Raw genomic sequence first — 26,543 nt, 5'->3', positions numbered from 1 at the left:
ATTCCTCCGGAGAAGTTCAAGCAGGTGAAGCAATTTAGACAAAAACTATATATTAGCAAATATGAATTCACCGAATGTTAAGCAGATGAACTATAAACTTGAGTTTAGTACCAGCAGCAAGGCTGTAGAGTGGTTTAATCAGATTAGAGACACCGGCATCAAAAGCACACAAAAATGGAAACCCTCCAGTGTTAAAATTGCCCCGTACATTTATGGCAAATGACCAAATAACACACACATATCTGGAACGTGATACAACATGCCGTAAAAGCGGAGTAGCACATTTGTTCACCCTCTCCGTGAAGAAAGGGAACGTGACAGGAAGTGAGACGTGAAGAGAAAGCTATAGTTAGATAATGGCTGAAAATTAAATTTGGGTCAAAGAAGAGAAAAGGGAAAAATTTCCATGTTCAAAACCTTTAAAAAGAACAAAAAAATGGATATAATTTTACACTGTACATAGTAGATCCCTTTACTGTCACCTCCACGTTTAACGGGGTGCAGGAAGGAATGGCAGCATCTCCACCCAGTGATGCAGGGACTGTAATGTGGAGGAGGTGAGGAAAGGGGTGGAGCCGAGAGGAGAACCAAAGCAGAGCCACTCCTTCAAGTTTCCTTTCTTCAAGTTGGATAAAATGCTTTGGAGAAGAGGACACGGCGGCATCCCCCAGAACAGGACCACGGGTCAGAAGAGCTGGCCGACGCCCAGTGTGGTCTGTATGGAGCCTCAGGCTGATCTTTGGGTTTTTTTTTTTTTTTTTTTTTTGGGAAGCTGAGGCAAGAAGACCTTCACAATGGAGGAGATAAAAAACCCCAAAAAACAATAAATGCATTAATGAATAATAACCCCAAACCCACCTGCCTCCAGCGACACTAGAAAAAATCCATCACAGCACCAGGTAAAAAATTTTTGAACTTTTTTTTGTGGCATTAACAGTATAAACAAATCTGACTACTGCACCGTGTGTACAGCTTCCATTCAAAAATAGAATTAATAAAAAACAGCAGCTTTGTACATCCTAGAAACCTAAAGTTCAAATAAAAACAACACTTTGAAAGGAAGGTGACAATAAAAAAAAAGTTGTAAAGCAAAGACCAGTTTTTTTCTGGTTATTTTATTGGCTTTATATACTTTTTTGTTTTATTTCATGTAGTCGTGAAGGAACACGGACCGGGCTTGGCGCCTTGAAACGGAACAATTCCCAAAACAGACTTAACCAGGATGCGTCATGTTAAATGCAGTCGCCAAAATAGTGAAACAACTTTTTCAAAGAAGGAAATAAAAAAAATAAAAACCACAGAGCAATGATACAAACGTTTGTTGGCGATGGAGAAAAAAAAAGAGTGATCCAAACAAATTAGCAGAAAACACACACACACACACACACACCCATGCACACATCTGGAAAAAAGAAATGAAACCGAAGTGGAATCGTCCAAAACAAATTCTATGGGTATAATACACGAAGGTGAAGGGGGCGAGGGGGGTGAAAAAATGGTGAAAAAGCGTGTTAAGGCGTGCAGAAGTCCGCTGCTCTACAGTAGCTCACTCAAAGCCGTCTACATCTGAGGAAGATGCCCCCGTCCTGAGCGTGTAGCATCGCCCCGTCAGCCGGACTGCCCCGCCCCCCCCGCGCCAGCTGCCACTGAGCTCCGCCTCCAGGGGCGGGTCCTCCACCGGCCCTCCACCTCGGCCCTGCGGTCCACGGGGAGGATGTGGGTGTGGTGGCTCGTGGTGGTGGAGGCAGGAAGTGATGGGTGAGTTGTGAGGGGCGGGGGGGATCATGCCTGGTTCAGGACGTCCAGTGGAGTGGTGAGGTGGTTGTGAAGATGTGTGTGTGTGTGTGTGTGTGTGTGTGTCTGTGTTGTGACTCTGGGGAAGTTTCTGGGTGAGGTTACGTGGGCTGATGTTTGGTCGAGGTGCAAGGTGTGTGTCTTGAGTGCGTGTCGAGGGTCAGGACTCCAACCTTCTCCTTTTAAAGGGCCTGCGTCTTGAGCTCGATAGGCTCGCCCCGGGTGTCCTGCTGACCTTCGACCTCAGCCGGCCGGTTGCCCTTGAGCACTGCCAGCCGCTCGTTCAGGCCGCGCATGCGGGGAAACAGAATGAAGTCGTACAGCAGAGCACCCATTGCCCCGCCGATCATGGGACCCACCCAGTACACCTGGAGAAGAAAGACCACGGCAGACACTTCAGATCTACTGGCGTTCCTCTGCAGCTTCTCCACAATGCCTGTCGGCTTCTTACCCAGTGGTTGATAAAGTTCCTGAACAGCACGGCTGGTGCAAAGGACCTGGCAGGGTTCATCCCGGCACCGGTGTAGTACATCTGCAACACGGAGCGCCGTCCACAGACATTTTACCACAGTTCAGACCACACCCGGAGCGCGTGAGAGGAGGAGGAGGAGTCTCTTACCCCCAGCAGGTGACCCACGAGCACGGAGAAGCCGATGGCCAGTGCAGCCGAGCCCAGGTGGCCGTTGCGCCTCTCGTCGGTCACGGCGAAGACGCAGACCACCAGCTGCAGCGTGAGGAACACCTCCATGGTGGTGGCCATGCCCAGGCTGATGCCGGGCTGCAGCTGGAACGGACAGTCAGGGCGGAGTCAGCGCGTGCGAGGTAGCTCGGCAAACCCAGCAGGCGGGACTTACCGTGTTGAGGGCCAGGTTCCCCCTCATGTTACTCGGGGTGACCCCGTACAGCACGGCAGCACCGGCCAGCGCCCCCAGGCATTGGGCACAGATGTAGAAGAAAGCGCGGAAGAGGGACATCTGCGAGCCAATCAGGTAGGCGAAGGTGACGGCGGGGTTGATGTGGCCGCCGCTGATGTGGCCGATAGACTGGATGAGCGTGGCGGCGGCCAGGCCGAAGCAGAAGGCGATGTGGAGAACGTTGTAGGGCCCGGTGGTCCAGCGCAGGGCCGCCCCCAGGCCGAAGAACACAAAGAACATGGTACCGTAGAACTCGGCGAACACCGCCCGCCAGAACGACATGGACCGGAACTCCCACATGGTTGCGGCGATTCAAAAAGCGCTACGATGCTCAGTCAAGAGGGGCGACGGCGTATAAAAGCAGGATGGGGGGGGGGCGGGACTCTTCTGGATGCAGCGTCCAATAAGAAAGGAGGGGCAAAAAAAGTCAGCTAAGAAAGATGGAGGCAGGCGGGGCAGAGGCGGAACCTCTCTACTGGTCCCGGGTCAGCCGCGGCGCGCTGGATCTGTGCCGGTGGCCCCAGGAGCTGTGGCGTTGCTCATAGAGCCTCAGGGTCTGCGCGGGGCCGCCCGTCCGTCTCTGGCCATCTACGGGGGGGACGCGAGCCGCTGCAGGTCCCGGTTCAGGATGAGAACGACGACAGACCAGGGTCGAGCATGTCCCGCAGACGTTCAGCCTCTGTGAGCGAGCTGGGGGAGGACCAGGGGGTATTTATAACGGCCCTCGGGCCACGCTGACGCCACCGTCCCCACCGCCGGCGGGGTGGGGCCGGGGCACGGGGACAAAAAAACCCCAATCAAAACAAAAATACTTAACCCCTCCACCACCTCCACCGAGCCCAGGGGCCGACCATCTAAAGCCCTCCAACGTTGACATGGTGAAGGTTGGGCTTGGTTGGCCAATGAGACCAATCAGAACTCAAACCTTAAATGATCACCTCCTCAACCGAGAGGCTCATTCTTTCGAAATTGTACGAGAGCAGGGAGGACGCCGGTAGATTATGGATCTGGAGACGCGCTGGCTGGGACTGATGCAGACCTTCTCGTGAGGGCCGGTGTAGAGGAGCCGTGCTTTTACGGCAGCTCCACACCATGAAACGACAAGCACTTTGAAGCTGTTCTCAAAGATTGCGATTAAGGAGGTGGTGGGTGGGTGGTGGTTCACTGGCGGTTCGTGCACCGGCCTTTGGGGGGGGGGGGTCACGCACGTCCTTAGCGCGCGACTGTCACCAGTTCCACTCAGGGCAGGGCGAGTTGTTTCTGCGTACGACTGATTAGGCACTTTTTTGCATTGTGTGCGCCGTCGGCGCAGGCCGGCAGTGGCCAGATAAGCTCTGGAAAATCCACCATTTGGACGCGAGTGTCGCACGGGGCCGGCGGCGCCCTGAAAAGATAGTGCTGCGCCCACGCTTTTTTTTGCCCGATGGGACGTCAGAATGCTGCCAGCGACACTTTCCACTTGTGTGAGAGGAGGCTGCTGCCGCGCACATTAACCGGGATCGATGATCAATAATATCCAATATCACACCTGGGTGGTAGTAGCCTAGCGGGCTAACACACTCGCCTACGAACCAGAAGAACCAGGTTCAAATCCCACTTATTACCATCATGTCCCTGAGCAGGACACTTAACCCCGAGTGTCTCCAGGGGGGGACTGTCCCTGTAACTACTGACTGTAAGACGCTCTGGATAAGGGCGTCTGGTAAATGCTGTAAATGTAAATGCAATATCTACGTAGACGAGAGTTACCACGGAGAAACACATGGTCATGTTGCTTCCACCTACACTGAGCCAAGAGAACGTCCTCTAGTTCACAGTCATGGACCAAATAAGTACCTCTAACATTGACATTGTGAAAGGTTTGGGTTGGACAGTCAATGGGGCCTTAATCAACCAATCAGAACTCCCATTTTACTCATATGAAGACGAATAAAAACATCACTTCTACAACCAAGGGGCTCATTCCAGCCTTTATTGGCTTTGGATTCATTTCTCCATCTGGTTACATTAAAAAAATATATCAATTGCTTGTCAAACTTCTCATTCTTGGTTCATCCTTGTTGCTGGAACAGTCTAATGAAAAAAAATCTGCATTTGATGATTAGACAAACAGTCCTGCAAATAAAAAAAAAGTTCTGAACCCCCATGAGATGAGAACCCCAATTTCTTTTCTCGATCTGTGGTGCAGAACATCGGCAACCGCGGTTCACCAGGCCCAGAACGGACTAGTCGGGCGGTTTTTGCATGGAGGGCCCATTGTTGTGTGGATTACAACCCACTCCTGGCCACCCCGGGGCTGGTAAGCCCCCTTTTGTGGCGAAAGCCCAGCACACAGCGGTGGCTCTGCAAACCCGCTTGCGTGTGGACTTTTTCCCATGACTTCCACCAGAGACTGCTGACACCAACAGCACCATCCACCACCCAGAGCCTAAACAGCCCTTCCAAGGGCCACGCCGGAGCCCAGCCTGGCAGCGCTGTCAAGAACCAGGAATAGGTGAGCAATTCCATTTTCCCCCTCCCATCATAAAGGCCCTTATCACAACCAGACGAAGAAACATGGCAGAAGGTTTGTTTCCTGGAAGCCACGTTAACAGACCAGTTGATTAAGCTTCTTTAGTGGAGCTCAAGAGGTCATCTGGGAGAGAAGGCTGAAGATAAAGGAACTTGTGCCATGTCAGCCAGTCAAAAACCCTTCAAACCCACGCTGCTCTATGATGGCCAACCTACATTATTACGTCATGAAGAAGCTCCTCAGCTTAATGAGGTCAGACGGGACTGAAAACGTTCTGGTCGTTACCTCTCTGGAGGTCTGTGGTGCCCCCTGGTGGTGGCTGCAATTAAAATAGCACTAAAATGTTCAAAAACGTGGACACTTCATAATATCTTATTTTAATTATTTTACAAACAGGTAGACACAAAAAAACACTTGTACGATACGAGCTTAGTCCAAACCAGTTTATTAGAAATACGTAGACAAAAAAAAAAAAAAACTGCCTCAACATACAACTAAAATCGCTTAACCTGCCTTTCCCACAGGTCATCACAAGATACAGTAATAAGTGTACTCATACTTTACTCAAACTTGCAAATGATAGAGTGCAAATACGATTTGGTCATCTATTAGTAGCTTTTCTTTTTTCTTTTTTCCTCTTCCATCCCTCCTTTTGTTCAGTTTTTTTTTTTAAAACACATTTTTCATTATTTCCATCTCTGTTGAATAATGGAAGCAGCTTGAGTTTGAATACCCGCTGTGCTGTTTTAAGTGCGTAGATAATTATTGAACCACTTCAACAAAATTCACTCGAAGACACGAACATGTGTCACGTGGGCGGGAAGAGCAGTCTCTCTGACCCACGATTGCGGAGGTAAACAGAACCGGACCGGCAAACAAGATCAGTGTCCTTAATTTCAGATTAAACCCTGAATGTTATTGGGTAATATTTCAATATTCTGAGAACCTTAGACAGAAAAAAAGAAAGTCAGCTAACACTCAAAAAGTCCGTTTCATAAATTAACAACATCTAAAAGAAAATGTACACTCCTAAACAAAAACGGGGGGAAAAGCATTTTCCAAACGTGTATTTTCTGTAATTAAAAATGTCAACGGCAAGCGCACTGAATACGTAACCCCTCCTGATGTTCGGTGGCGGGGGAAGGAAAGAGGTGGACATCCGCACGTGTCCCCAACTGCAGCCGCCGTCGCGTTAAATGGACATGAACAGTCGGCCTACGACACACCATGAGAACTAAACTGTCCATGCAGAACTGAGCACGTAAGCGCCAGGGAGTGCCAATGCCGAGCGACAAAATGTCACCTCCTGTTAAGAGCACGAGGGAGAGAGAGAGAGGAGTCTGGAAAACTGATTTTTCTTTTATAAAAAAAAAAAAAAAAAAGAAAAAGAAAAGATTTTAAATGGCTGCCATCGGATACCCTAGCCTTTTTGCCTTCCCCATGTAGTCATGTGACAGTCCTTGCTTCAGGCGTTGAACATTCCAACTTGTTTCACTCAAGGTCAGGCATTTCTGAGGGTTTTAAGGAAAGAAAGAAAAAACATTATTAAGCGAGCTTCCACACTGTTGTTCACTGGTTTCATCGTTTCTGTAAAGCTAAACCTCTACGAGGCACTTACTCTCATCGTCGCTATCTGCAGACTCGTCCTGCGAAGGTGGATTCAGAAAAGATCACACGGGCGATATTCACAACGCGCTTCGCACCGCTGAATTATTCAGGGCCGAACGCGTGAATCATTTAGAGGAAACAAAACTTACGTCGTCTGCACCGTCGACATCTGGTAGGTCGTCTTCGCCGCCCATGTTGTTCATCATCTGCAGAGAGCACGTCGGCGTTAACAGTGCGTCCGTTTTCTGGGAACCACTGGACGGGCATTTATGGCTTTTTACCTCTGAGAAGCGGTCAAAACTGGACAAGTCCTCGTCGGAATCATCTTCCCAGTCTTTCCAATTATTGAAGTCCACACTTAGCCAGTTGAGCTGAACAAATAAAAAGTTATCTGATTAATGTAGTAGGAGCGATTGTCTGGACTGATAAGTGGAGGAGGAACAGTTTTGTCGGGAAATATCAACAGTGCCGACCTTTGTCTTTTCTTTCGTCAGCCTTGGCCACGACTTCCCAGCTTCCGCTTTTCTTAAACAACAAAACACAGACCTGTCTGTGCGTTTGTGCTTGGACTCCTACACACACACACACACACAAACACACAGATTATTCCAAAAATTCTCACAAAAGATAACACACCAATTTGAAAAACTACAGCCTGATATAAGGGCAAATTATACGTATTCATCACAATGATTCGTGTATTTCCCGGCATGACATCTACAGCGAAGAAACACCAACGTGACTTTAGAAACCCTCAACCGAAGGCCGTCGAATGTAATAACAACTAAATATTCTTTTTAAGCACAATTTCGTGTTTAGAAAACTGCATACTTACGTTTGGGTCGATAGCATCAAAGAGGTCGACTTCATTTTGGTGTTTAGCGTTATCAGTCCCACCAACACAACTGGAGAAGAAAAGGAGGGTGGAAAAGGTTCTACATACATATACACACGAGGTTATTGTAAATAATACAGAACACGCTTACGAATTTATACCTGAAATTAAGCTTCAACTTTTCAAATTTCACTTGGACCTCTTTGCTGTCTTCTACACAGAACTCAACAAAGACGGCGTCCCGCCGGTCGTACCATTTAGTCGCTGCGGACTGCCTGATGGGAGGACAGTGGGAAGGTGGGAAATAATCAGGGAATCAGACATCACACCCCGCACACGTGGAGAACAGAGGATGCTTCTGGGGCCTAAACGTTGTGTCTGGTGGTTGGGGGGGGGTTTCGTATGGCTCTCGGTTACGATACCGGTGCGTCCTATGCTTAAAAGGGCCGTTTTCCAATCTGCGGAGCACGGAAATTCAACTTTTCCCGACAACGTTATCTAACCCGTCGTGCTGAGCCCGGCCGGGCATTAAATTAATACATCAATATTCATTAATATCACAAAACCACCCCGACACGCGTGCCGGAAGTGCCCACGCTTCAAGGTCGAACGTGGTCCGGCGGCTAGCGCCGCGAATCGGCTAAGATCGGAGCAATTAGTAGCCGCCGTTTCTTAAATAATCCCGCTAGCCGGCTCGGAGGTGCTCGGCCGGCAGAAGGGAAACGGGCGGCCCGGCCGTGCTCCACGGAACCTCCGGGGACGGAACACCTGCGAGCCGCTGCCCGAGTGAGAATGAAAGAGAAGAGGAGGAGGAGGAGCGCGGCGGGCAGCCCGGACCGCACACCGCGGCTAAGCTCACGCTAGCCGCCCGCCGCGCTCCCGGAGCCCCGAGGAGCGGACAGGCCCGAAGGCCCGGCGACGGAGAGCCGCGCTCCTGCCGACGTCCCGACTTACATCTCCGTGTCTACTCTCGGCGCGCCCGGCTCTCCCTCTTAACGTCGTCGTCGTCGCGGCACTTTAACCAATATTGCAAAATAAAACGAAAGCGTAACTGCGCTTATATAGATATTAAAAATAGTACATATATCATAGATATATATGTAGCTGCCGCTTGCTTGCTTGCTTTCTTTTCTTTCTTTCTTTCTTTCTTTCTTTCTTTCTTTCTTTCTTTCTTTCTTTCTTTTTGAACACAGTGACGCAGCTAATCCTGCCCGCCGCCGGTCTCGCGCTCGACGTTTCTAGAACTTTTGGTCCCGCCGTCGCCAGATCTCGCGAGAAGCGAGTCGCCGGTGACGGGACTTCCGGCTCCTTCAAGAGAGCCGGCTCGCTTAAAAAAGGAGCCGACTCTTTCGGCTCCCAAGTGGCCGTTCAGATTGAAAATAATAAGTGACATCACTGAGGGGTTCCCTTAAGACACTTAAAAAAGATTTGGGGTCCTTGTCTCGATCTGGTCAAGAATTTCCCTTCTGTTCCTGGGTGATATAGTTCATGTCTGGGTGGAGCGCTGCAGTGATGGTTTTCATTTTTATTTATTTTTTATATAGGTTGATTGTGGGGGCGATTGTAGGCAGTTTTTAAGTGTATGTATATGTATGTATATATATTTTTCTTTTCCTTTTGTTTTGTTTGTTTATTGGAGTCTAGATTGGTGGATTGTTTGGGGTGGTAGTAGCCTAGTGGGTAACACACTTGCCTATGAACCAGAAGACCCAGGTTCAAATCCTGCTTACTACCATCCCTGAGCAAGACACTTAACCCTAAATTGCAGAGATTGTGTGTCGTCGGCATAGGCAAATTCCAAGTCTCTTCAAGATGGACAGGAGAGTGGTTAACTGTATCAAATGCTGCAGAGAGGTCGAGGAGAATAAGAACAGATGAGAGTTTCGCTGATCTGTCTGCATATAGGTCCGTGGCAGTGGTGGCCTAGCGGTTAAGAAAGCGGCCCCGTAATCAGAAGGTTGCCGGTTCAAATCCTGATCCGCCAAGGTGCCACTGAGGTGCCACTGCTCCAAGGGCGCCTGTCATGGCCGCCCACTGCTCACTCAGGGTGATGGATTAAATGCAGAGGACAAATTTCACTGTGTTCACCGTGTGCTGTGCTGCTGTGTATCAGTGGTAGTAGCCTAGGGGTAACTCGCCTATGAACCAGAGGACCTGGGTTCAAGTCCCGCTTACTACCATTGTGTCCCTGAGCAAGACACTTAACCCTAAATTGCTCCAGGGCAAGGACTGGCAGGACTGTCCCTGTAACTACTGATTGTAAGTTGCTCTGGATAAATGCTGTAAATGTTAATGTAAATGTATCACATGTGACAATCACTTCACACTGTCTTAGACTGGTTGGGATCTTGAAGCGATAGATGATTGTAGACACAGCGCTCAAGGACTTTAGAAAGAAATGAGAGAAGAGACACTGGTCAGTAGTTGTTGATGTCTGCCGGTTGAGCGGTGGGTTTCTCGCGCATTGGAAGAACCTGTTTTGCACAGATGACCAGATGTAATTGAACCATTTATGATGAGAGAAATGAAGGGGATAAGGTCAGGAGAGACTGTTTGGAGCATTGTGGAGGGGATTGGATCCAATGGTCAGGTGGGTGGATTGTCTGTAGGTATGATCTGGATTATTTCATCTGATGTGAAAATAGTTCTAGGGCAGTGTGTGAGTATTCAGAGGGTAGAATAGGGATGAATGTCTGGCAGATTTGCTCAGTCTTCCCTGTGAAGAAGTTGGTGAAATCTTCAGCTGTTATGGAGATGAGAAGCTGTTGTGAGGAGTTTTTGAGGGTTGTGGGCAGAGGTTTCCAGAAACCTTTCTAGAAAAATCGATTCAGCAGAGGTGAGGTTAGTAGGAGTTTCTGATAATGCAGCAGGTCAGAGTCAAGTTGTGATTTCTTATATTTCCTCTCCGCTGCTTTGAAAATCATTCTATTTGATGTACTACTATTTTACAGTTATTATTATTGGTGGTAAATAAAATATTGTTCATGTATTTGCCCAGTAATCGCCACTTTCTTGTCCCCCCTGGAGACACAGAAGGGCGGAGTTGCGTTTGTTGTTACATTTACAGCATTTACCAGACGCCCTTATCCAGAGCGACTTACAATCAGTAGTGACAGGGACAGTCCCCCCTGGAGACACTCAGGGTTAAGTGTCCTGCTAAGGGACACGATGGTAGTAAGTGGGATTTGAACCTGGGTCTTCTGGTTCACAGGCGAGTGTGTTACCCGCTAGGCTACTACCACCCATATATACCGCAGCAACAGCAACAAAGACATTAATTCCTCCACATTAATTCATGTATTTGTCCAGTAACCGCCACAGAAAGACGAATCGGGCGAGGGGTTGCGTTTGTTGTGATCACGTGGCGGAAGTTCCCGCTCACGCCTGCGCCGATTGGACGTCTGACGTCACCGCGTTGCCAGCCTCGGATACATTGTAACGCGGCGCTGGCGCCAAACAGGGGCGTCGCGGAGATGAGCAGAAGGCGGACGCGGCTGTGACCCCCCCCCCCTTATCTCTATCTCTCTCTCTCTCTCTCTCTCTCTCTCTCTCTCTCTCCCCCTCCGAACTCGAGCGAAGGGGGAATTTATGGGCTCGCAAGGTAACTTTTTCCCGGGGCCCGAAGTTGCGGCCGCGGAGCGCGCGCTCCCGGGCGCGCTCCCGCCAGCCGGATCGCGCGCGCGCGCCGCCTTTTGTGCTCAGCGGGGTCGCGCGCGCGCCGCGTCTCCGCCGAACGACCAGAAGCAGAAACTCGATGCGAGAAATTCGAGACGAGAATACCGATCGTCTCTCGCCGATGAGATCCGGCTGACGGTCCGGGGCCCAGCGCGGCGCGCAACAGGAAGGTTGTTCAGCAAACGTCCCCAGCAGCGTCGTGTTGTCCGGGCTGCGCGTCATATTTCACCCATTTCGGAGTTATTGTCGTCGTCATCATCATCATCATCGTCGTCGTCAATCTGTACAGTACCTGCTTCCTGCCTTCTCACGGTCGCAGGCCAACCAGCTGCATGTCCTAACTGTCTGTACTGCACAACAAGTAGGCCTGTTAAAGTGTTCCTGGCATGTGCATGTCTGGTGAAATTATTAACAGATACGCCCGATAAAATTATTATAAGTGTTTAAAAAAAAAGCAAACAAAAGATATTTATAATATTTGCAGATCGGAACTTGCACCACCGCGTTTGTAGGGCTTGCTGACAGGTGGTTCGCTGTGCAAGACTGTTTAATGGACTCGAAATATACATTCAAATATACATCTAAAAGTAAATATTTTGTCATTCCGTTGATGCTACAAATACTGCAAGTACTTTTAGACCTCAGTATGGTGTTTTTTTTTTGTTTTGGTTAATTCATTAATCCAAGTGAAGTGATCGTCATTGTGATACACAGCAGCACAACACACGGTGACACATCGAAATGTGTCCTCTGTATGTAACCATCACCCTTGGTGAGCAATGGGCAGCCATGGGTGCTTTGCTCAGTGGCACCTTGGCGGGTTGGGATTCGAACCGGCAGCCTTCTGATTACGGGGCCTTTTCCATAACCGCTAGGCTGTACACTTGTAATATTTAAATATATATACACACGCAAAAAAAAATGTAATGCTGAAAATGTGTGTATGACTATCGTTTTTTAATGAATAGGTATCTGCATGGATTTCCCACCATTGAGGACCATTAATCGTGATCAAATCTCTGGCTCCATTTGCAGAAATGCCACCTTGAACTTGCATGGAACCTCCAGCATGCTTCACTGTAGCCTGCAGACACTGGACAGGCCTTTGGCGAACAATCCTTGGCCTTCAGCTAAAGTCTAATGTCTCCGATTTTGAGCACCTGCTGCGATTTGAAGGCGAAGGCTAGTAATACCAAATAATGGTTTGATTTAGAGCACGTGTCAAACTCGGCCACATCCCGTGAGAACGCTTTATATAGATCAGTTATTATGACCCAGCAATATGAAGCGCTGATAACACACAAACTACAGATCCCATAATGCAGTGTGCTTTGGTGACTGAAAAAATGTCGTCAATGTGGGAACTGCTCCTGTGCAGGTTCATCTGTGGTTTAAAGATCATGTTTGGCAAGGAAACTGAAGCACTGCATTGTGGGATCTGTAGTTTGTCTGTCATCAGCACTTCATAGGGCCCTAGCGGTTAAGGAAGGGGACTCGTAGTCAGAAGGTTGCCAAGCCACTGAGGTGCCCCCACACGCTGCTCCCTGGGCGCCTGTCATGGCCGCCCACTGCTCACCAAGGGTGATGGTTAAATAAAGTGAAGTGATTGTCACATGTGATACACAGCAGCATAGCACACGATGCACACAGTGAAATTTGCCCTCTGCATTTAACCATCACCCTGAGTGAGCAGTGGGCAGCCATGACAGGTGCCCGGGGAGCAGTGTGTGGGGACGGTGCTTTGCTCAGTGGCACCTCAGTGGTACCTCAGTGGCACCTTGGCGGATCGGGATTCGAACCGGCAACCGTCTGATTATGGGGCCGCTTCCTTAACCGCTAGGCCACCGCTGCCCCAGAGGACACGTGTCACTGTGCTGCAGCATTTCGCAATAACATTCACTTCAATTTCGAAAGTTTCGAAAGCTGGATGTTATAAGTGTGGCCCCGAGTGGGGCCCCGGGTTTCTCTGCGCGTGCATGTGGTAACGTTGTGCCGCTTGTCCCCGCAGCTTCTTCAGACAAAATGAGCGTGTGTGCCGGGCAGGGTGGGGACGAGGTGCTGGTGTCGCAGGCCGTGTGGGACTACCTGGCCACCGCCGGGCGTCCCTGGCTGCTGGACTTTGAGGAGAGGCAGGAGCTGAGCGTGGGCATCGCGCGGCGCGGCGAGCGCGGAGGCTGCTGCACCGTCCGGCTGCAGCCGGTCGAGGGGCGCAGCGGAGCCGGAGGCGAGCTCATGGGGCAGCTGGTGTCCCCCGCCACGCGGAGAGCTTTCATGGACCTGTGCCGCTGCGCTCGCAAGGAAATGTCCAAGCAGGACGGCGCCCCCAAGCGCAAGCGGTCGCTGCTGCCCTGTGTTGGGGGCATGGAGGCTGACGGGGAGGGCAGCCTTTTACCCCCGGCCCCGCCCCAGCCACGCCGCTCCCAGAGGCAGCAGCAGCAGCAGCAGCGGCATCGGCACGGGAGTGACGTGGTGACCTGCGTGGTGCTGCCCATGGCCCTGACGCAGCCCAGGGGCGGTCTGGAGGTCGGGGGGCCCGCCGTGGCCACCAGCGGCGCCGCAGCGACGGCGGCCGCCCCGAGCGAGGAGGAGAACAGAAGCTGCTCCATCTGCATGGGAGAGATGGTGGAGAAGACGATGCTGGACAAGTGTGGCCACGCCTTCTGTCGGTCCTGCCTGGATCAGGCCTTCCGGGTGAAGCGGGCGTGCCCTGTGTGCCGCCGGGTGTACGGCCAGCTCATCGGCAATCAGCCCGCCAACGGGACCATGATGGTGGAGAGGGACCTGGACCTGGAGCTCCAGGGGCACGAGGGCTATGGGTGCATATGCATCATCTATAGCTTCCCTCCTGGTCTGCAAGCGGTTAGTAGCTCACAAAAACCCAGAAGAAGCTCCAGAGGAGCTACATGCTGCCAATTATAGTTCAGGTTCTTCGGCTGTTCAACACCAGTTTCTACCCAGTCTGGAACACAGAAAAGCTTTAGATGTTACATCTAGATGTTTCTCCCAGTTAGCTGATGTCACAACAAGTTGCTGTCAGGATGGTGGCTGATCATGTGAAGCACCTATTTTCATAAAAAACATAAAGCTTGTAATTTTTACGTGTATGTCCCATCCTCACAGCAGGAGCACCCCAACCCGGGGGTGAGGTACCCTGGGACGAACCGCATCGCCTACCTTCCAGACAGCCCCGAGGGAAACCGAGTCCTGGGTCTGTTGAGGCGGGCCTTCGAGCAGCGCCTCACCTTCACCATCGGCACCTCCATGACCACAGGCATGCAGAATGTCATTACCTGGAATGACATCCACCACAAAACCTCCATATGGGGGGGGCCGCGCTGGTGAGCTGCACTTTCTTTCTTTTTAATGGGACCGCACTAGAAATATTGTTGTATCCAAATGCTTATTTGTAGGAACTGAATGAGGAAATAGGGGGTGTGAAGGCTGTCAATCATGCCTATAAGCTCCTTTTTACAAAAAAAGCCATGACAGGTACCCAGGGGCAGTGGTGACCTAGCGGTTAAGGAAGCGGGCCCGTAATCAGAAGGTCAGAAGGTTGCCGGTTCGAATCCCGATCCACCAAGGTGCCACTGAGCAAAGCACCGTCCCCACACACTGCTCCCCGGACGCCTGTCATGGCTGCCCACTGCTCACTCAGGGTGATGGTTAAATGCAGAGGACAAATTTCACTGTGTGCACCGTGTGCTGTGCTGCTGTGTATCACAAGTGACAAATCACTTCACTCTTTCTTCGTTTTCCTCCCCTTTTAATGCGTATGAAAACATTATTAAAGTTCACCTTCTGGATGAAATAATTTCACTTATTTTTGTAAAATGTTAATATCACTTGCAGCTTCGGGTATCCCGACCCAACGTATCTGGTACGGGTGACGGAGGAGCTCCGAGAGAAAGGGATAACGGCCGACTGACCGCCCGGGAGTGGCCGCGCCGCTCCTCCAAGGCCTCCCGGCCGCCAGCGACGTGACGGGAGGGGGGATCGGCCTCAGTCGGTGGGCGCCACGCGTTTCTGTTATCGGCTTCGTATGATTACCCTGTGCAATCCGCACGCATCGTTCACTTTCTTCTGCAAAACGACGAGCACTTTCACGGGCGCGGTATCTCACGCCTGATGCACTGGCAGGCTCTTCATGGACGTTCATACCCAGTGTGTCTACGATGTTACAGTAATACTGTTCTTTTGTGCTTATGAATGGGTTTGCTTCGTTTTGAGCACAGTTTTCTATTCTGAATCAATTTAATGGTTTGATTAAAGTTATTGGCCAGGGGACAAAAAAATAAAAATATGAAGGGAAAAGTCAAATCTGCTCGAGAAGTATTGCAATCAGCACTACTTTGGCCTTGTAGAATTGGGGGTGGGGGTGGGGGGTGGACTGGTGCAGCATCAGTTCTTCCAGCCCTCCCGCTTTCTGACCGTCCTCCTCACGTTCCGAAAGAATGTTCTCAGTGTGCTACCACTGCGCCGCATTCGTACTGTAATTCTTACGGCGGGCCTGTCCCAGACACGTTCCTCGGTCGTTCTCCCCGTCGTTTCACTCTTCTCTGGAGATTTCAGTCTCAGATTTATATAATGATGTCAATGTCTAAAGAAACAACAAGGAGAGGGATGGCACTGAATAGGAAATTTATGGACATTTAGCGTTTTTTTTTATTTTATTTTTTAATGCCTCTGTCAGGCTGGTTTAATTAAAATGGGGGGGAAACAGCTTCCATCTAAAAATTGAATTGTGCCTTCAATTTGGAGCATGAAACTCATTTTCTCTGTAGATGGTACCATTCAGCAGTTTAAAACATGTCCACGTAACACTGAAATTGAGGTTATTAACTAATACGAGCCATGTCATTGAGTGAAAGGACACGCGGAGTCGGGACGTTCCTTTGTCTGCTTGTTTAATTTATTTCTGTATTAATGTCCATGCGGAGATCATGAGTGCACTTTCTGTCAATACTGAAATCTTCCTACGTTAAATGTCACATTTTCCTTTTTTCCCCTTTGTGTTTAGGGACCAATTCTTTGTTGTGGGTGGTCGCTGGGTCTCACAGTACACCTGTGCAAAAAAAACATAATTCTATGCAGTACGATTGTGGTGGATGAGCCCAAAATGTCAGAATGATTGTTAGTTTAAACAGCTAAGAAGAATTTGCTTTTCTAGTTATTACTGTTTGAATTTCACAATTGAATTGTCTTAATATTAAAAATATGTGCTTTACATTTTCATACTTGAATAAAGAGAAGTTCTGTTCTGCGCCTCCTTGGTGGTGTGTGCACTTTTTTTAACGGACTAAAGCAAGAGAGAACCAGCACCGAGCCATTCTGAAGTTCTCCCATCTGATTGGCTGAGACCTTGAAAATCCACGCACCATTGACACAAAACCAATTAAATCCTATTTTAATGAGCCCAGAGGCACTTTATGTTGCTCGGAAACTTTGACTGTTAATGAACCATGGTGGTGTTTGGGTGTTTAATGGTGTCGCTATAACAACTGGTTTATAAAAGGTAAAAATAACCAGAGGCTGAATTGTATGGTTTCAAATTGTTGAAATTTTACTCTGTACTCCCTGTACTTCATCCGTCCACCAGGTGTCGCCACCTCCTTCCAAATGACAGGAGCTCGACAGCGCCGCCGTGTCCCGCTGGCTGTGGACGGTGATGCATGATGCCATCTGGCCAGTTCTGATGGTGCCGTCAACATGTTGGTCTGGTTACTGGTTTCACCACCTACCAACCGATAAGGAGGCTTGGGAAATGGTGGTGAACGGTGCGTGTGTAAATGCTGCAGATTTCAAGTACATCAGTGCCTGAAAGAACAGAAATGAATAAATCAAGGTTTTCTGATGGCCCTGGTACCAATATACAACATGCATGGTTGTGTTCAAGTCTCCCCGTCATTCACTGAGCTTTCCCTCGACTAATGAGAGCTTCTGGTACGTTACTAGAAGTAATAAAATCGTGAGGATGCGTCCCCTGCATACTCCGAGCCCAGAAGTAACCACCCAACGGCGTGTTCCTGTGGCGGTGCAGCCTTCTCTCCTCGTTCCCGACTCCACCGCGGCGCGGCTGACAGCCTGTCGGAAGGCATCATGACTTCCCGGCAGTGCGTGCGCGGCTCGGCCACGCATGTGTGAATCTGCAGGCTACGCTGCTCATCTTCCAACCCGTCTCAGTTTTGAGTTCTAATGCAAATCTACTGCGTCCTCTGCAGGGCTGTTAAACTGATCACGTTCAACAACTCTTAACAAACAAACGGGGACTCGGGGGGCCTGTGGGGACATCTGCTGATCCCTCTCTGAGAAAGCGGCTCGGCGTCTGGTCCTCCCTCCCGCCCTTTACCAGGCGAGTGCATCGTCCTGACCCATGCGTCCATGTCCAACCTTAAAACAATATTAAAAGTGACGATAAAAACCTGACGACAGGACAAAAATAAGCTGATTATCAAGAAGTGGTGGCCTAGTGGTTAAGGAAGCGGCCCCGTAATCAGAAGGCTGCCGGTTCGAATAGGGATCCGCCGAGGTGCCACAGAGCAAAAAAAAACGTCCCCACACACTGCTCCCCGGGCACCTGTCCTGGCTGCCCACTGCTCACTCAGGGTGATGGTTAAATGCAGAGGACACATTTCACTGTGTGCACCGTGTGCTGTGCTGCTATGTATCACAATGACGATCACTTCACTTTACTTTAAGCAGAAATGGATTTGTCACTGTAGCGCCATTCATGTTAATACCAAAGTGACATTAACAAACATGCATGTCAACAATGCAACCGCCATCGCCCTTCATTTGCAAAAAAGAGGCTCGGCGAGCTGTTCAGATCTCAGAGTTCTAAGATGGGATCTGTGCTTTATTCGTCATATATTGATACAGGTTGCTAATCACCAAATTGGTCAAATGGGACAAAACAAAGTTTTCGCTGCTAAACTGCTGCAACAGCGCAATTGAACACATTGTCTTAAAAAGGCTTCTCCTCCTTTGGCGTTAAGTCCACGCAGGAATTGCTCCACTGTCTGTAACATCTGTAATCCGTATGACTGTAGAGACCGTATTACTGTAAAATCATTCTGAGGTGACGGTGGCCGGTTCATCAGCTGAGCGTCAGCTGAGCGTCTCTCTCTCCCCTGTGAAATTGCCCTGTGTGTTTTTTTTACGAGACAGGGACAGTGACATTTGTCCTCCTTGTTTTGCACAGAGGGCGGGATCCCTCAGGAGGAGGAGGCGACGGCACTTGCCCGAGGTGCAAAAGTGAATCCCCTGCCGCGTCACCGGAAAAAAAAACCCACGAAAACGTGTCCCCTCCGAGACTCTGTCCCCCGAGGACGGGTTGACAGCAGTGCCAACAGACCCTGTCAGCTACAGACAGACCTCGCGGGATCCTTGCCGGCGGCCCCCACCACACAGACTGAAAGGGCCCGACTCAAGCTGCTCTAAGGCCCCGCCGGGGTGCTGAAGTCCATGGGATGGTGACAATGACCGCGACCGTACGTACGGCGGCATCCCATCACACTTGTGCACACGGCCCAGAAACAACATGAATTTCGGCCATTAGCCGTGACCCCAGAAGCAGAGCGCCGCGACCCAGGAGGGGTGAATACAGTCGGCTGGAAGAGCTGCAAATGCCTGTGACCTTTAGAACCCCCTTTTATCCACGGGGGGGGACCTTGGCACCCAGTGGGCTAATTGTTATCGTTCTACTGTTGGCCGTTTCTCTTTACAACACGATTTTGGCAAAATTAATTTGTTTCACCAATAGAAAACCTTGTTATTGAATGAGCACATTTTGTCATGTATCCCATATCTTCTGTTTTATTCTCAGTTGAATCCTGGGTTTTAAATACATTTTCACGAATCCGAATGAAATTTCTCTGGAGCGTCATATGCTGAAATGAAATGATTTCCTTTTCGTGTTTTTGCAGATATTTGATTACATGCAAAGGAAATGCAAATGTGACCATAAAAAAAACGAGAAAAAAAAAAAAAACCCATCAAACCGTTGTCCTTCCCCCTAGCAGCGGTGTTGCATGGTAACCGGGGCTTTATTGCCACAGGGCCGGCTCTGCCGCTGATTAAAAAAGCTCTTTTTATCGGCAGGTGCCGTGCCATTTGCTGGGAGGAGATTCTGGGCTGGATGAGTCTCCCTTATTTATGACTCCAATTATCGAGCGTCCGCTCGGCCGGGTCTCCGTTCTAATGAGCGGTAGAGGGCGGCCGGAGGATAAACGCCCGAGCAACGAGAAATACGGCTAACAGCGATCCCACGAAGCGTTCCCATTGGATGGATTTTCACACGATAGCTGAGGTGTTATGGGCACGGTTTTATGAGCAGCCCAGCTCTCCAGCCTCCGTGCCTTGTGTGTCTGGGTCACGCCACATGGTGGGCTTGTCCAGAAGGGACACAGGTTGGTCATGTTGAGCTTCAAATGCCACGACCTATGCACCGAGCGCCAGGGAGAGGGGCTGTATAAATGTCACCCACTTGTGTGTCCGCTGGAAAGGGCCAGACCGGAGGTCATCTGGATCTGGTTCACGGGCACCATTCCCCTGAAAGCAGGTGCCTGCTCTTCTCACCCAGTCCTGAGAAGTTGCTCCTCTGGAGGACTGTGGATGAAGATGTTCCTCCTGGGTGTTTGGGGAGCTTGTTATGAACAATGCCACCAGTCCCCTCTTACTCACTCCTCTCTTGTCTGTGTCTGTGCAAATGGACGTAATTTAACGTAACGCAAAGTTGGAAATTTAAACGAGACGTAGCTCAAAAACGCTAAACGTCAGTTCACGTGGTCTTTCTGCAGCAGTTCCTCATGTCTTCAAGGTATAAGGATCTTCAGAGGCTGCAGATCGTGGTCCTTCCAGCTCATTCTAAATAACAGCGGTGGGTCCTGTGTGATATCGAGATATAATAATGATGTTGTTCTTTTAAATAATTTAAAAAAAAAAATCTGGATGTGTGGACCACGTTGCCATGACAACTGGCTCACCGCAGTAAAACAAATGTACAAGTCCTTTACCGTGCTAAAGCAGCCAGTGTCAGGACGTGTTCCTTGGCCCTGTTTTTGTGCAGAAACGTGGTAGATGGCGCACGGCAGCCGGGCACGTCCGGCAGCTGCGACGCTGGCCAGGAAAAGGACAGCGTGTTCCAGAGCCGCCATGCTTACGTAACATTGTCCCTCTCAGACCGCTGTGTCCGTGGCGTCTTGTGGAGCCTTGCGGAGATGCTCCACGGGCAGCTGCCGTCCCAAACGGGCGCCCTGTCACCGGGTGTCAATGTCAGAGATGGCTGTCGCGCTGCAGGTCACTAGTCCCACCGCGCAGAATGACGAGTTAATAAGGCATCTCAACAAATTCAAGGATTCAAAGCATTTTGTGCCACATGTACAGAAGAAATGACATTTTCCTTTCTTTCCTGTCCACATACAAATGCTGAGTTAGGCTAGGAATAGTATAATATAAATGTATAATATGAATTTGAACAAATTATGGAGACTATAATTACAGTCAGGTCCATAAATATTGGGACATCGACACAATGTTAACATTTTTGGCTCTATACACCACCACAATGGATATCAAATGAAATGATGTGCTTTAACTGCAGACTGTCAGCTTTTATTTGAGGGTATTTACATCCAAATCAGGTGAACGGTGTAGGAATTACAACCGTTTGTATATGTGCCTCCCACTTGTTAAGGGACCAAAAGTAATGGGTGGTAGTAGCCTAGTGGGTGGTAGTAACCTAGCGGGTAACACACACGCCTATGAACCAGAAGACCCGGGTTCGAATCCCTCTTACTACCATTGTGTCCCTGAGCAAGACACTTAACCCTAAGTTGCTCCAGGGAGACTGTCCCTGTAACTACTGATTGTAAGTCGCTCTGGATGAGGGCGTCTGATAAATGCTGTAAATGTAAATGTAAATGTAATGGGACAATTGGCTTCTCAGCTGTTCCATGGCCAGGTGTGTGTTATTCCCTCATTATCCCAATTACAATGAGCAGATAAAAGGTCCAGAGTTCATTTCAAGTGTGCTATTTGCATTCGGAATCTGTTGCTGTCAACTGTCAAGATGAGATCCAAAGATCTGTCACTATCAGTGAAGCAAGCCATCATTAGGCTGAAAAAACAAAAGAAACATATCAGAGAGAGATTTCAAAAACGTTAGGCGTGGCCAAAACAACAGTTTGGAACATTCTCAAAAAGAAGGAAAGCACCGGTGAGCTCAGCAACACTAAAAGACCACGGAAAACAACTGTGGTGGATGACCGAAGAATCCTTTCCTTGGTGAAGAAAACACCCTTCACAACAGTTGGACAGATCAAGAACACTCTCCAGGAGGTAGGCGTATCTGGGTCAAAGTCAACAATCAAGAGAAGACTCCACCAGTGTGAATACAGGGGGTTCACCACAAGATGTAAACCGTTGGTGAGCCCCAAAAACAGGAAGGCCAGATTAGAGTTCTTCACAGTTCTGGAACAACATCCTATGGACAGATGAGACCAAGATCAGCTTGTACCAGAGTGATGGGAAGAGAAGAGTATGGAGACGGAAAGGAACTGCTCATGATCCTAAGCATACCACCTCATCAGTGAAGCACGGTGCTGGAAGTGTCATGGCGTGGGCATGTATGGCTGCCAGAGGAACTAGTTCTCTTGTATTTATTGATGATGTGACTTGACAAAAGCAGCACGATGAATTCTGAAGTGTTTCGGGCAATGTTATCTGCTCACATTCAGCCAAATGCCTCAGAAATCATTGGACGGCGCTTCACAGATTGACATCGACCCAAAGCATACTGCAAAAGCAACCAAAGAGTTTTTGAAGGGAAAGAAGTGGACTGTTTTGCAATGGTCAAGTCAATCACCTGACCTGAATCCGATTGAGCATGCATTTCACTTGCTGAAGACAAAACTGAAGGGGAAATGCCCCAGGAACAAGCAGGAACTGAAGACTGTTGCAGTAGAGGCGTGGCAGAGCATCACCAGGGATGAAACCCAACGTCTGGTGATGTCTATGTGTTCCAGACTTCAGGCTGTTATTGACTGCAAAGGATTTGCAACCAAGTATTGAAATGTATAAGTTTGACTTATGGTTCTTATTCTGTCCCATTACTTTTGGTCCCTTAACAAGTGGGAGGCACATATGCAAACTGTTGTAATTCCTGCACCGTTCACCTGGTTTGGATGTAAATACCCTCAGATAAAATCTGACAGTCTGCAGTTAAAGCACATCTTGTTCGTTTCATTTGATATCCATTGTGGTGGTGTATAGAGCCAAAAATGTTAACATTGTGTCGATGTCCCAATTTTTATGGACCTGACTGTAGAAGAGGTAAACCTTCACAGAACACATGTAAAGGTGATTCAGGACACAAACATGTTAAAAGTGAGTGTTTAGGTTACAGTTACTACGAGGAGAATACCTCTTAAAAAATGAAATATGTTCAGATGCAGCTTCCCACCCAAAACTACTAGACAAATAATTATGGCAACGCATCCACTATTCAGTCGCCACAGCCCTGCATGGAAGATAGATTCATTACATGTAAAGTGCAATAGATTTACTGTCACGTGGCTGTTGAAAATCCAGTATCTCAAATGATTAAAATGGCTCCTGTCACCGTGCAGGTGTCTGCACTACGTTGGACGTCCTGAGGCGGGACTCGCCCGGCCTCTGAACAACGTCTTTATTCACACAGTCAGTACTTGGTTGAAGTAAATCTCAGAAAGAAAAAAAAACGTTTCTGGTCCTCAGTAAGATTGGAGAGAAGATACAGAAGAGATAAGAATTCAGTTGACACGAGAAAGATCTACTTTTGCTTACTGTGGATTGGGGTTTCTGGGTACAGGTGTATGCTGTTTATTAGTGTATTTGACACTCTGTGTGTGTGTGTGTGTGTTGTGTGTGTTTTGTCCTCCACTGCTCACTTAACAGTGCATGGCTGCACCCCAGGCCCAGATAAACGGAGCGGAGGGCGGATCTCACGCTCTCCTTCACCACAAAGGCCCAGCGTTCTCCACGGGCCACACGCGACCTGGCAGAGAGTGGCCCTCGTGGCGTCCTGTCCCCTTTTCGTGTCCCTCCTCCCCTCGCTGTGCCCTTAGGCCGTGTGCAGCGCGTTGCTGGTTTGGGGGCTTTGAACTCGCATGAAGCTGATTGCCGGGCCTGACATGCGCGCTCCAGTATCGTCAGCGGGCCGCGGCGCTGGAGGGAAGGCGACACCTCGCCGAAAAGGCGGAGTTTCCCTTCGCGACGCGTGACTCACCCGTCACGCAGCCACGCGCGACACTTCGCGCTGGCCGCCGCGCGGTAATGAGCAGGGGGGCCGAGGCGAATGGGCTTTAATAAGCGCCGAGTGTGTGTGGGTGTGTGTGGAGACGAGGCCGAGGACCCCGGGACCCCGGGACCCCGGGACCCCTGTGAGGTTTGGCAGCTTGCAGGTACACAGGACGTGGATTACGGCCAAAGTGCAGCACAGTGTGCTCGTCACCTTCATGCTGACAACATATCGGTGTGTTAGTGTGTGTGTGTGTAGCTCTCAGACACTGTCACACTCCAGGCACATCACACTGCGCCGCGGCCCTTTGTGTGCCGTTGCCTGGTGATAGGAAAGCCGGAGGGAGGGCGGGGGCGTCTGAGCGAGAGAGGCGTCTGTCAGAGTGAATGTATGTGTGTGTGTGTGTGTGTGTTTGTGTGTGCGTGTGTGTGTAAACAGACTGGAACATGCCGGCTCAGAAGTGCATAGGTTGCATGTGTGTGTGTGTTGTTTGCACACAGCCCCCCTGTGCACGTAGATAGCGGGGACCTTACAATTCACCATAAATACGAACGCACGCACAAACACACACATTCAGCAAAACAGACCCTAACACACACACACACACCATCAGCAGTAAGAGGCTTTGCCTGAAAGCCATGATTACTCATCCAGGTCATCCATGACCCAGGAACGCTGCATTTGCCTCCTTTTTGTTCCATACGCGTCCTAGAAACACAGAAGTGATTTTTCCCCCGTGTCATCCTCTCGTCTAAAACCACTCGGATTGTGGACCGGCGGAGGGACGGGGCAGATTAAACAGTTGCTCACGTCTCCGCTGGGTGCGGGCTGGGTCACCAACTCAAGGGGTCGAAATCCGACCGGGAGAGGAGAGATCAGGCCGCTGGCTCTGGGATTTAATAAACCCCGCTCACTGTTTACTCCCTATTTCAAATGTGATTTATATGGCGTGTGGAATGTTAATATAAAAATGTATACATTACACAGAGAAATACACTGGACCATCAAACACACACACACACATATATACACACACACTGCGATGATCTGTATGAGCTGAAACTCCAAACCCAGTTATGATGTCATTCCACCGCAAAATACCCTAATATCAGGTCATCCCAACATCACCTGCTCATCAAATACTGTTTCTTGTCACGTCCGTTTCACGCACACATCAACATTTTAGACAGTTTTTTTGGTCAAGTGAAATTGAAGTGATTGTCATTGTGAAACACACAGTGACACAACGAAATGTGTCCTGTGTATTTGACCATGACCATTGGTGAGCAGTGGGGACGTGCGTGTGGGGACGGTGCCTTCATCAAGGGGACCTCAGTTGCACCTTGGCTGTTCGGGATTTGAACCGGCAACCTTCCGATTATGAGTCCGCTTCCTTACATTTTCTCTATCACCGGAAATTCATTCTATTAGCAGGCAATTGTGGACGAAAAAAGAGTTCGTATTAGCTCTCTGGATGCTGCAAAATGCAATTTTCTCATTAACCAGCTTTCAAAGAACAAGCAACTGTTAAAATAAGATGCTAGTAGCCCAGGTTCCCACATCTGGCAAGACTAGAGTGTTGTCAGCGTGTTGTTACTCCACTACTATTACTAGAGGAAAGTCATAGCACGAATGTTCAGCCAGCAGGTCTGCATGCTTCATTAGTCTGCCCTCAGCTCGGCCCTACACGCACGGGCAGGAATGGACACATAGGCGCCCTGAGGTGTGTCACGCTCAGAACTGGGACAGGCGTGAATACAGATCTAAAAAAAAAAAGTACTGATAATAATCGTAAACTCTTTCACTAAAGAGGAAGTTTCCACTCCCACGTTTCCCGTGCTGCCCACACACACGTGCACACAAATGCACCTGAGCCCGAGCAGTCACCCTGTCACACGGACCCTGTCTGAGAGAGTCTGGGCCAGGAGGATGCACTGCAGCGAAGCGTGTGTGTGTGTGTGTGTGTGTGTGTGTAGAGCCAGACGGCTCATCAGTAATCAAAGAGCGCTGCTCACTCTGTCTCCACAGGCTGAAACACACACAAACACACCTGACCAGCATCTCAACAGCTTTCCAGGGGGGCTTTTCATTGAAATGTTCCGTTGTGACAGAAGTGGGTCAAAACCGCAACGTTTCAGCCAATTAGACCCGAAATTACTTCACGTGTGAGCACCTCACACGTCATCATATACGGTTCAGAAACTGACAGTTTCATGGATGTGCGGGGTTTTTTTTCTTTTTTACATTGATGCAATAGGAGAAATTATTCATTTTCAATTATGCTGTATACCTAGAGTGCATATGAATGGGATCGTGTCCCCATGTGCCAAGATACTTTGCATATTCTGCTATTGTCGTTAGATGCACTGATATATCAGCTGTAAATCATTCATCTCTAATTTAACATACACATTTTGTCTCCTTTTGTCGAATTTCCTAATCAGAATCTCTATTTATGTTTGTGCGCTTGAAAACTTGACTGAATTATTGTTCACATTGTTAAAGAATTTTGTAGGTTAAGTTCGAGCGATTGAACTCTTTATTGTGAGAGTGTGAACAGATGAATGAAGCTCGTATCAGTACTGGTCTGTATCTGTACCGGTCCAACATTTCCCAATGGGTGCATCCCACTAATGAAGGCGTGTCGTTAATACACTGACTCATCACATCAGATGCATCCCAGAATTTTTAACACAGTACTACCGTATTTTCATTTAACGCTGTGTCTATCATATTTCAGACATGCATTTGAAAGTGAAAGTGAAAGTGAAGTGATTGTCACACGTGATACATAGCAGCACAGCACACAGTGCACACAGTGAAATTTGTCCTCTGCATTTAACCATCACCCTGAGTGAGCAGTGGGCAGCCATGACAGGCGCCCGGGGGGCAGTGTGTGGGGACGGTGCTTTGCTCAGTGGCAGATCGGGA

General features: G+C 49.2%; 3 protein-coding genes across 6 annotated transcripts; 1 reads left to right on the top strand and 2 right to left on the bottom strand.

The window, feature by feature from the left end:
* Nucleotides 1-103: 103 nt before the first annotated feature.
* On the bottom strand, nucleotides 104-3,413 carry mipa (major intrinsic protein of lens fiber a). Its single transcript, XM_028994279.1, has 4 exons — nucleotides 2,649-3,413; nucleotides 2,414-2,578; nucleotides 2,246-2,326; nucleotides 104-2,162 (listed from the first exon to the last, which is right to left on the bottom strand). Exons 1-4 carry the CDS (start codon nucleotides 3,006-3,008, stop codon nucleotides 1,977-1,979), a joined length of 792 nt encoding a protein of 263 aa, XP_028850112.1. The 5' UTR covers nucleotides 3,009-3,413; the 3' UTR covers nucleotides 104-1,976.
* A 2,479-nt stretch (nucleotides 3,414-5,892) lies between these two features.
* Nucleotides 5,893-8,931, bottom strand: ptges3a (prostaglandin E synthase 3a (cytosolic)). 2 transcript variants are annotated; one of them, XM_028993796.1, is made up of 8 exons: nucleotides 8,618-8,931; nucleotides 7,825-7,938; nucleotides 7,664-7,733; nucleotides 7,302-7,400; nucleotides 7,110-7,199; nucleotides 6,978-7,034; nucleotides 6,839-6,866; nucleotides 5,893-6,731 (listed from the first exon to the last, which is right to left on the bottom strand). In XM_028993796.1, coding segments are annotated over exons 1-8 (480 nt in total). In that variant the 5' UTR covers nucleotides 8,620-8,931; the 3' UTR covers nucleotides 5,893-6,711. The 2 variants fall into 2 exon arrangements, with proteins under 2 accessions (XP_028849629.1, XP_028849628.1); XM_028993795.1 differs by having other exon boundaries at nucleotides 6,978-7,199.
* Nucleotides 8,932-11,054: 2,123 nt separating this feature from the next.
* On the top strand, nucleotides 11,055-16,601 carry dtx3 (deltex E3 ubiquitin ligase 3). 3 transcript variants are annotated; one of them, XM_028993792.1, is made up of 4 exons: nucleotides 11,055-11,264; nucleotides 13,347-14,197; nucleotides 14,459-14,676; nucleotides 15,188-16,601. In XM_028993792.1, exons 1-4 carry the CDS (start codon nucleotides 11,252-11,254, stop codon nucleotides 15,261-15,263), a joined length of 1,158 nt encoding a protein of 385 aa, XP_028849625.1. In that variant the 5' UTR covers nucleotides 11,055-11,251; the 3' UTR covers nucleotides 15,264-16,601. The 3 variants fall into 3 exon arrangements, with proteins under 3 accessions (XP_028849625.1, XP_028849627.1, XP_028849626.1); XM_028993794.1 differs by lacking the exon at nucleotides 11,055-11,264 and adding an exon at nucleotides 11,271-11,699; XM_028993793.1 differs by lacking the exon at nucleotides 11,055-11,264 and adding an exon at nucleotides 11,396-11,508.
* Nucleotides 16,602-26,543: the final 9,942 nt, after the last annotated feature.

This window comes from Denticeps clupeoides, chromosome 10 (genome assembly GCF_900700375.1).
Source record: "Denticeps clupeoides chromosome 10, fDenClu1.1, whole genome shotgun sequence".
NCBI lineage: Eukaryota > Metazoa > Chordata > Actinopteri > Clupeiformes > Denticipitidae > Denticeps > Denticeps clupeoides.
This window is presented reverse-complemented; position numbering and strand designations above follow the sequence as displayed.

Bases quoted from the DNA above. Each gene is read 5' to 3' on its own strand.
- mipa (XM_028994279.1), bottom strand. From the start codon at position 3,008: ATGTGGGAGTTCCGGTCCATGTCGTTCTGGCGGGCGGTGTTCGCCGAG. The intron at 2,579-2,648 runs GTAAGTCCCGCC...TGTCCGTTCCAG, and splicing joins GGAACCTGGCCCTCAACACG to CTGCAGCCCGGCATCAGCCT. The intron at 2,327-2,413 runs GTAAGAGACTCC...TCCGTGTTGCAG, and splicing joins TCGTGGGTCACCTGCTGGGG to ATGTACTACACCGGTGCCGG.
- ptges3a (XM_028993795.1), bottom strand. The intron at 7,734-7,824 runs GTATAAATTCGT...TTTCTTCTCCAG, and splicing joins AAGTTGAAGCTTAATTTCAG to TTGTGTTGGTGGGACTGATA. The intron at 6,732-6,838 runs GTAAGTGCCTCG...TAAAACCCTCAG, and splicing joins TGCAGATAGCGACGATGAGA to AAATGCCTGACCTTGAGTGA.
- dtx3 (XM_028993792.1), top strand. The intron at 14,198-14,458 runs GTTAGTAGCTCA...CCATCCTCACAG, and splicing joins TCCCTCCTGGTCTGCAAGCG to CAGGAGCACCCCAACCCGGG. The intron at 14,677-15,187 runs GTGAGCTGCACT...TATCACTTGCAG, and splicing joins ATATGGGGGGGGCCGCGCTG to CTTCGGGTATCCCGACCCAA.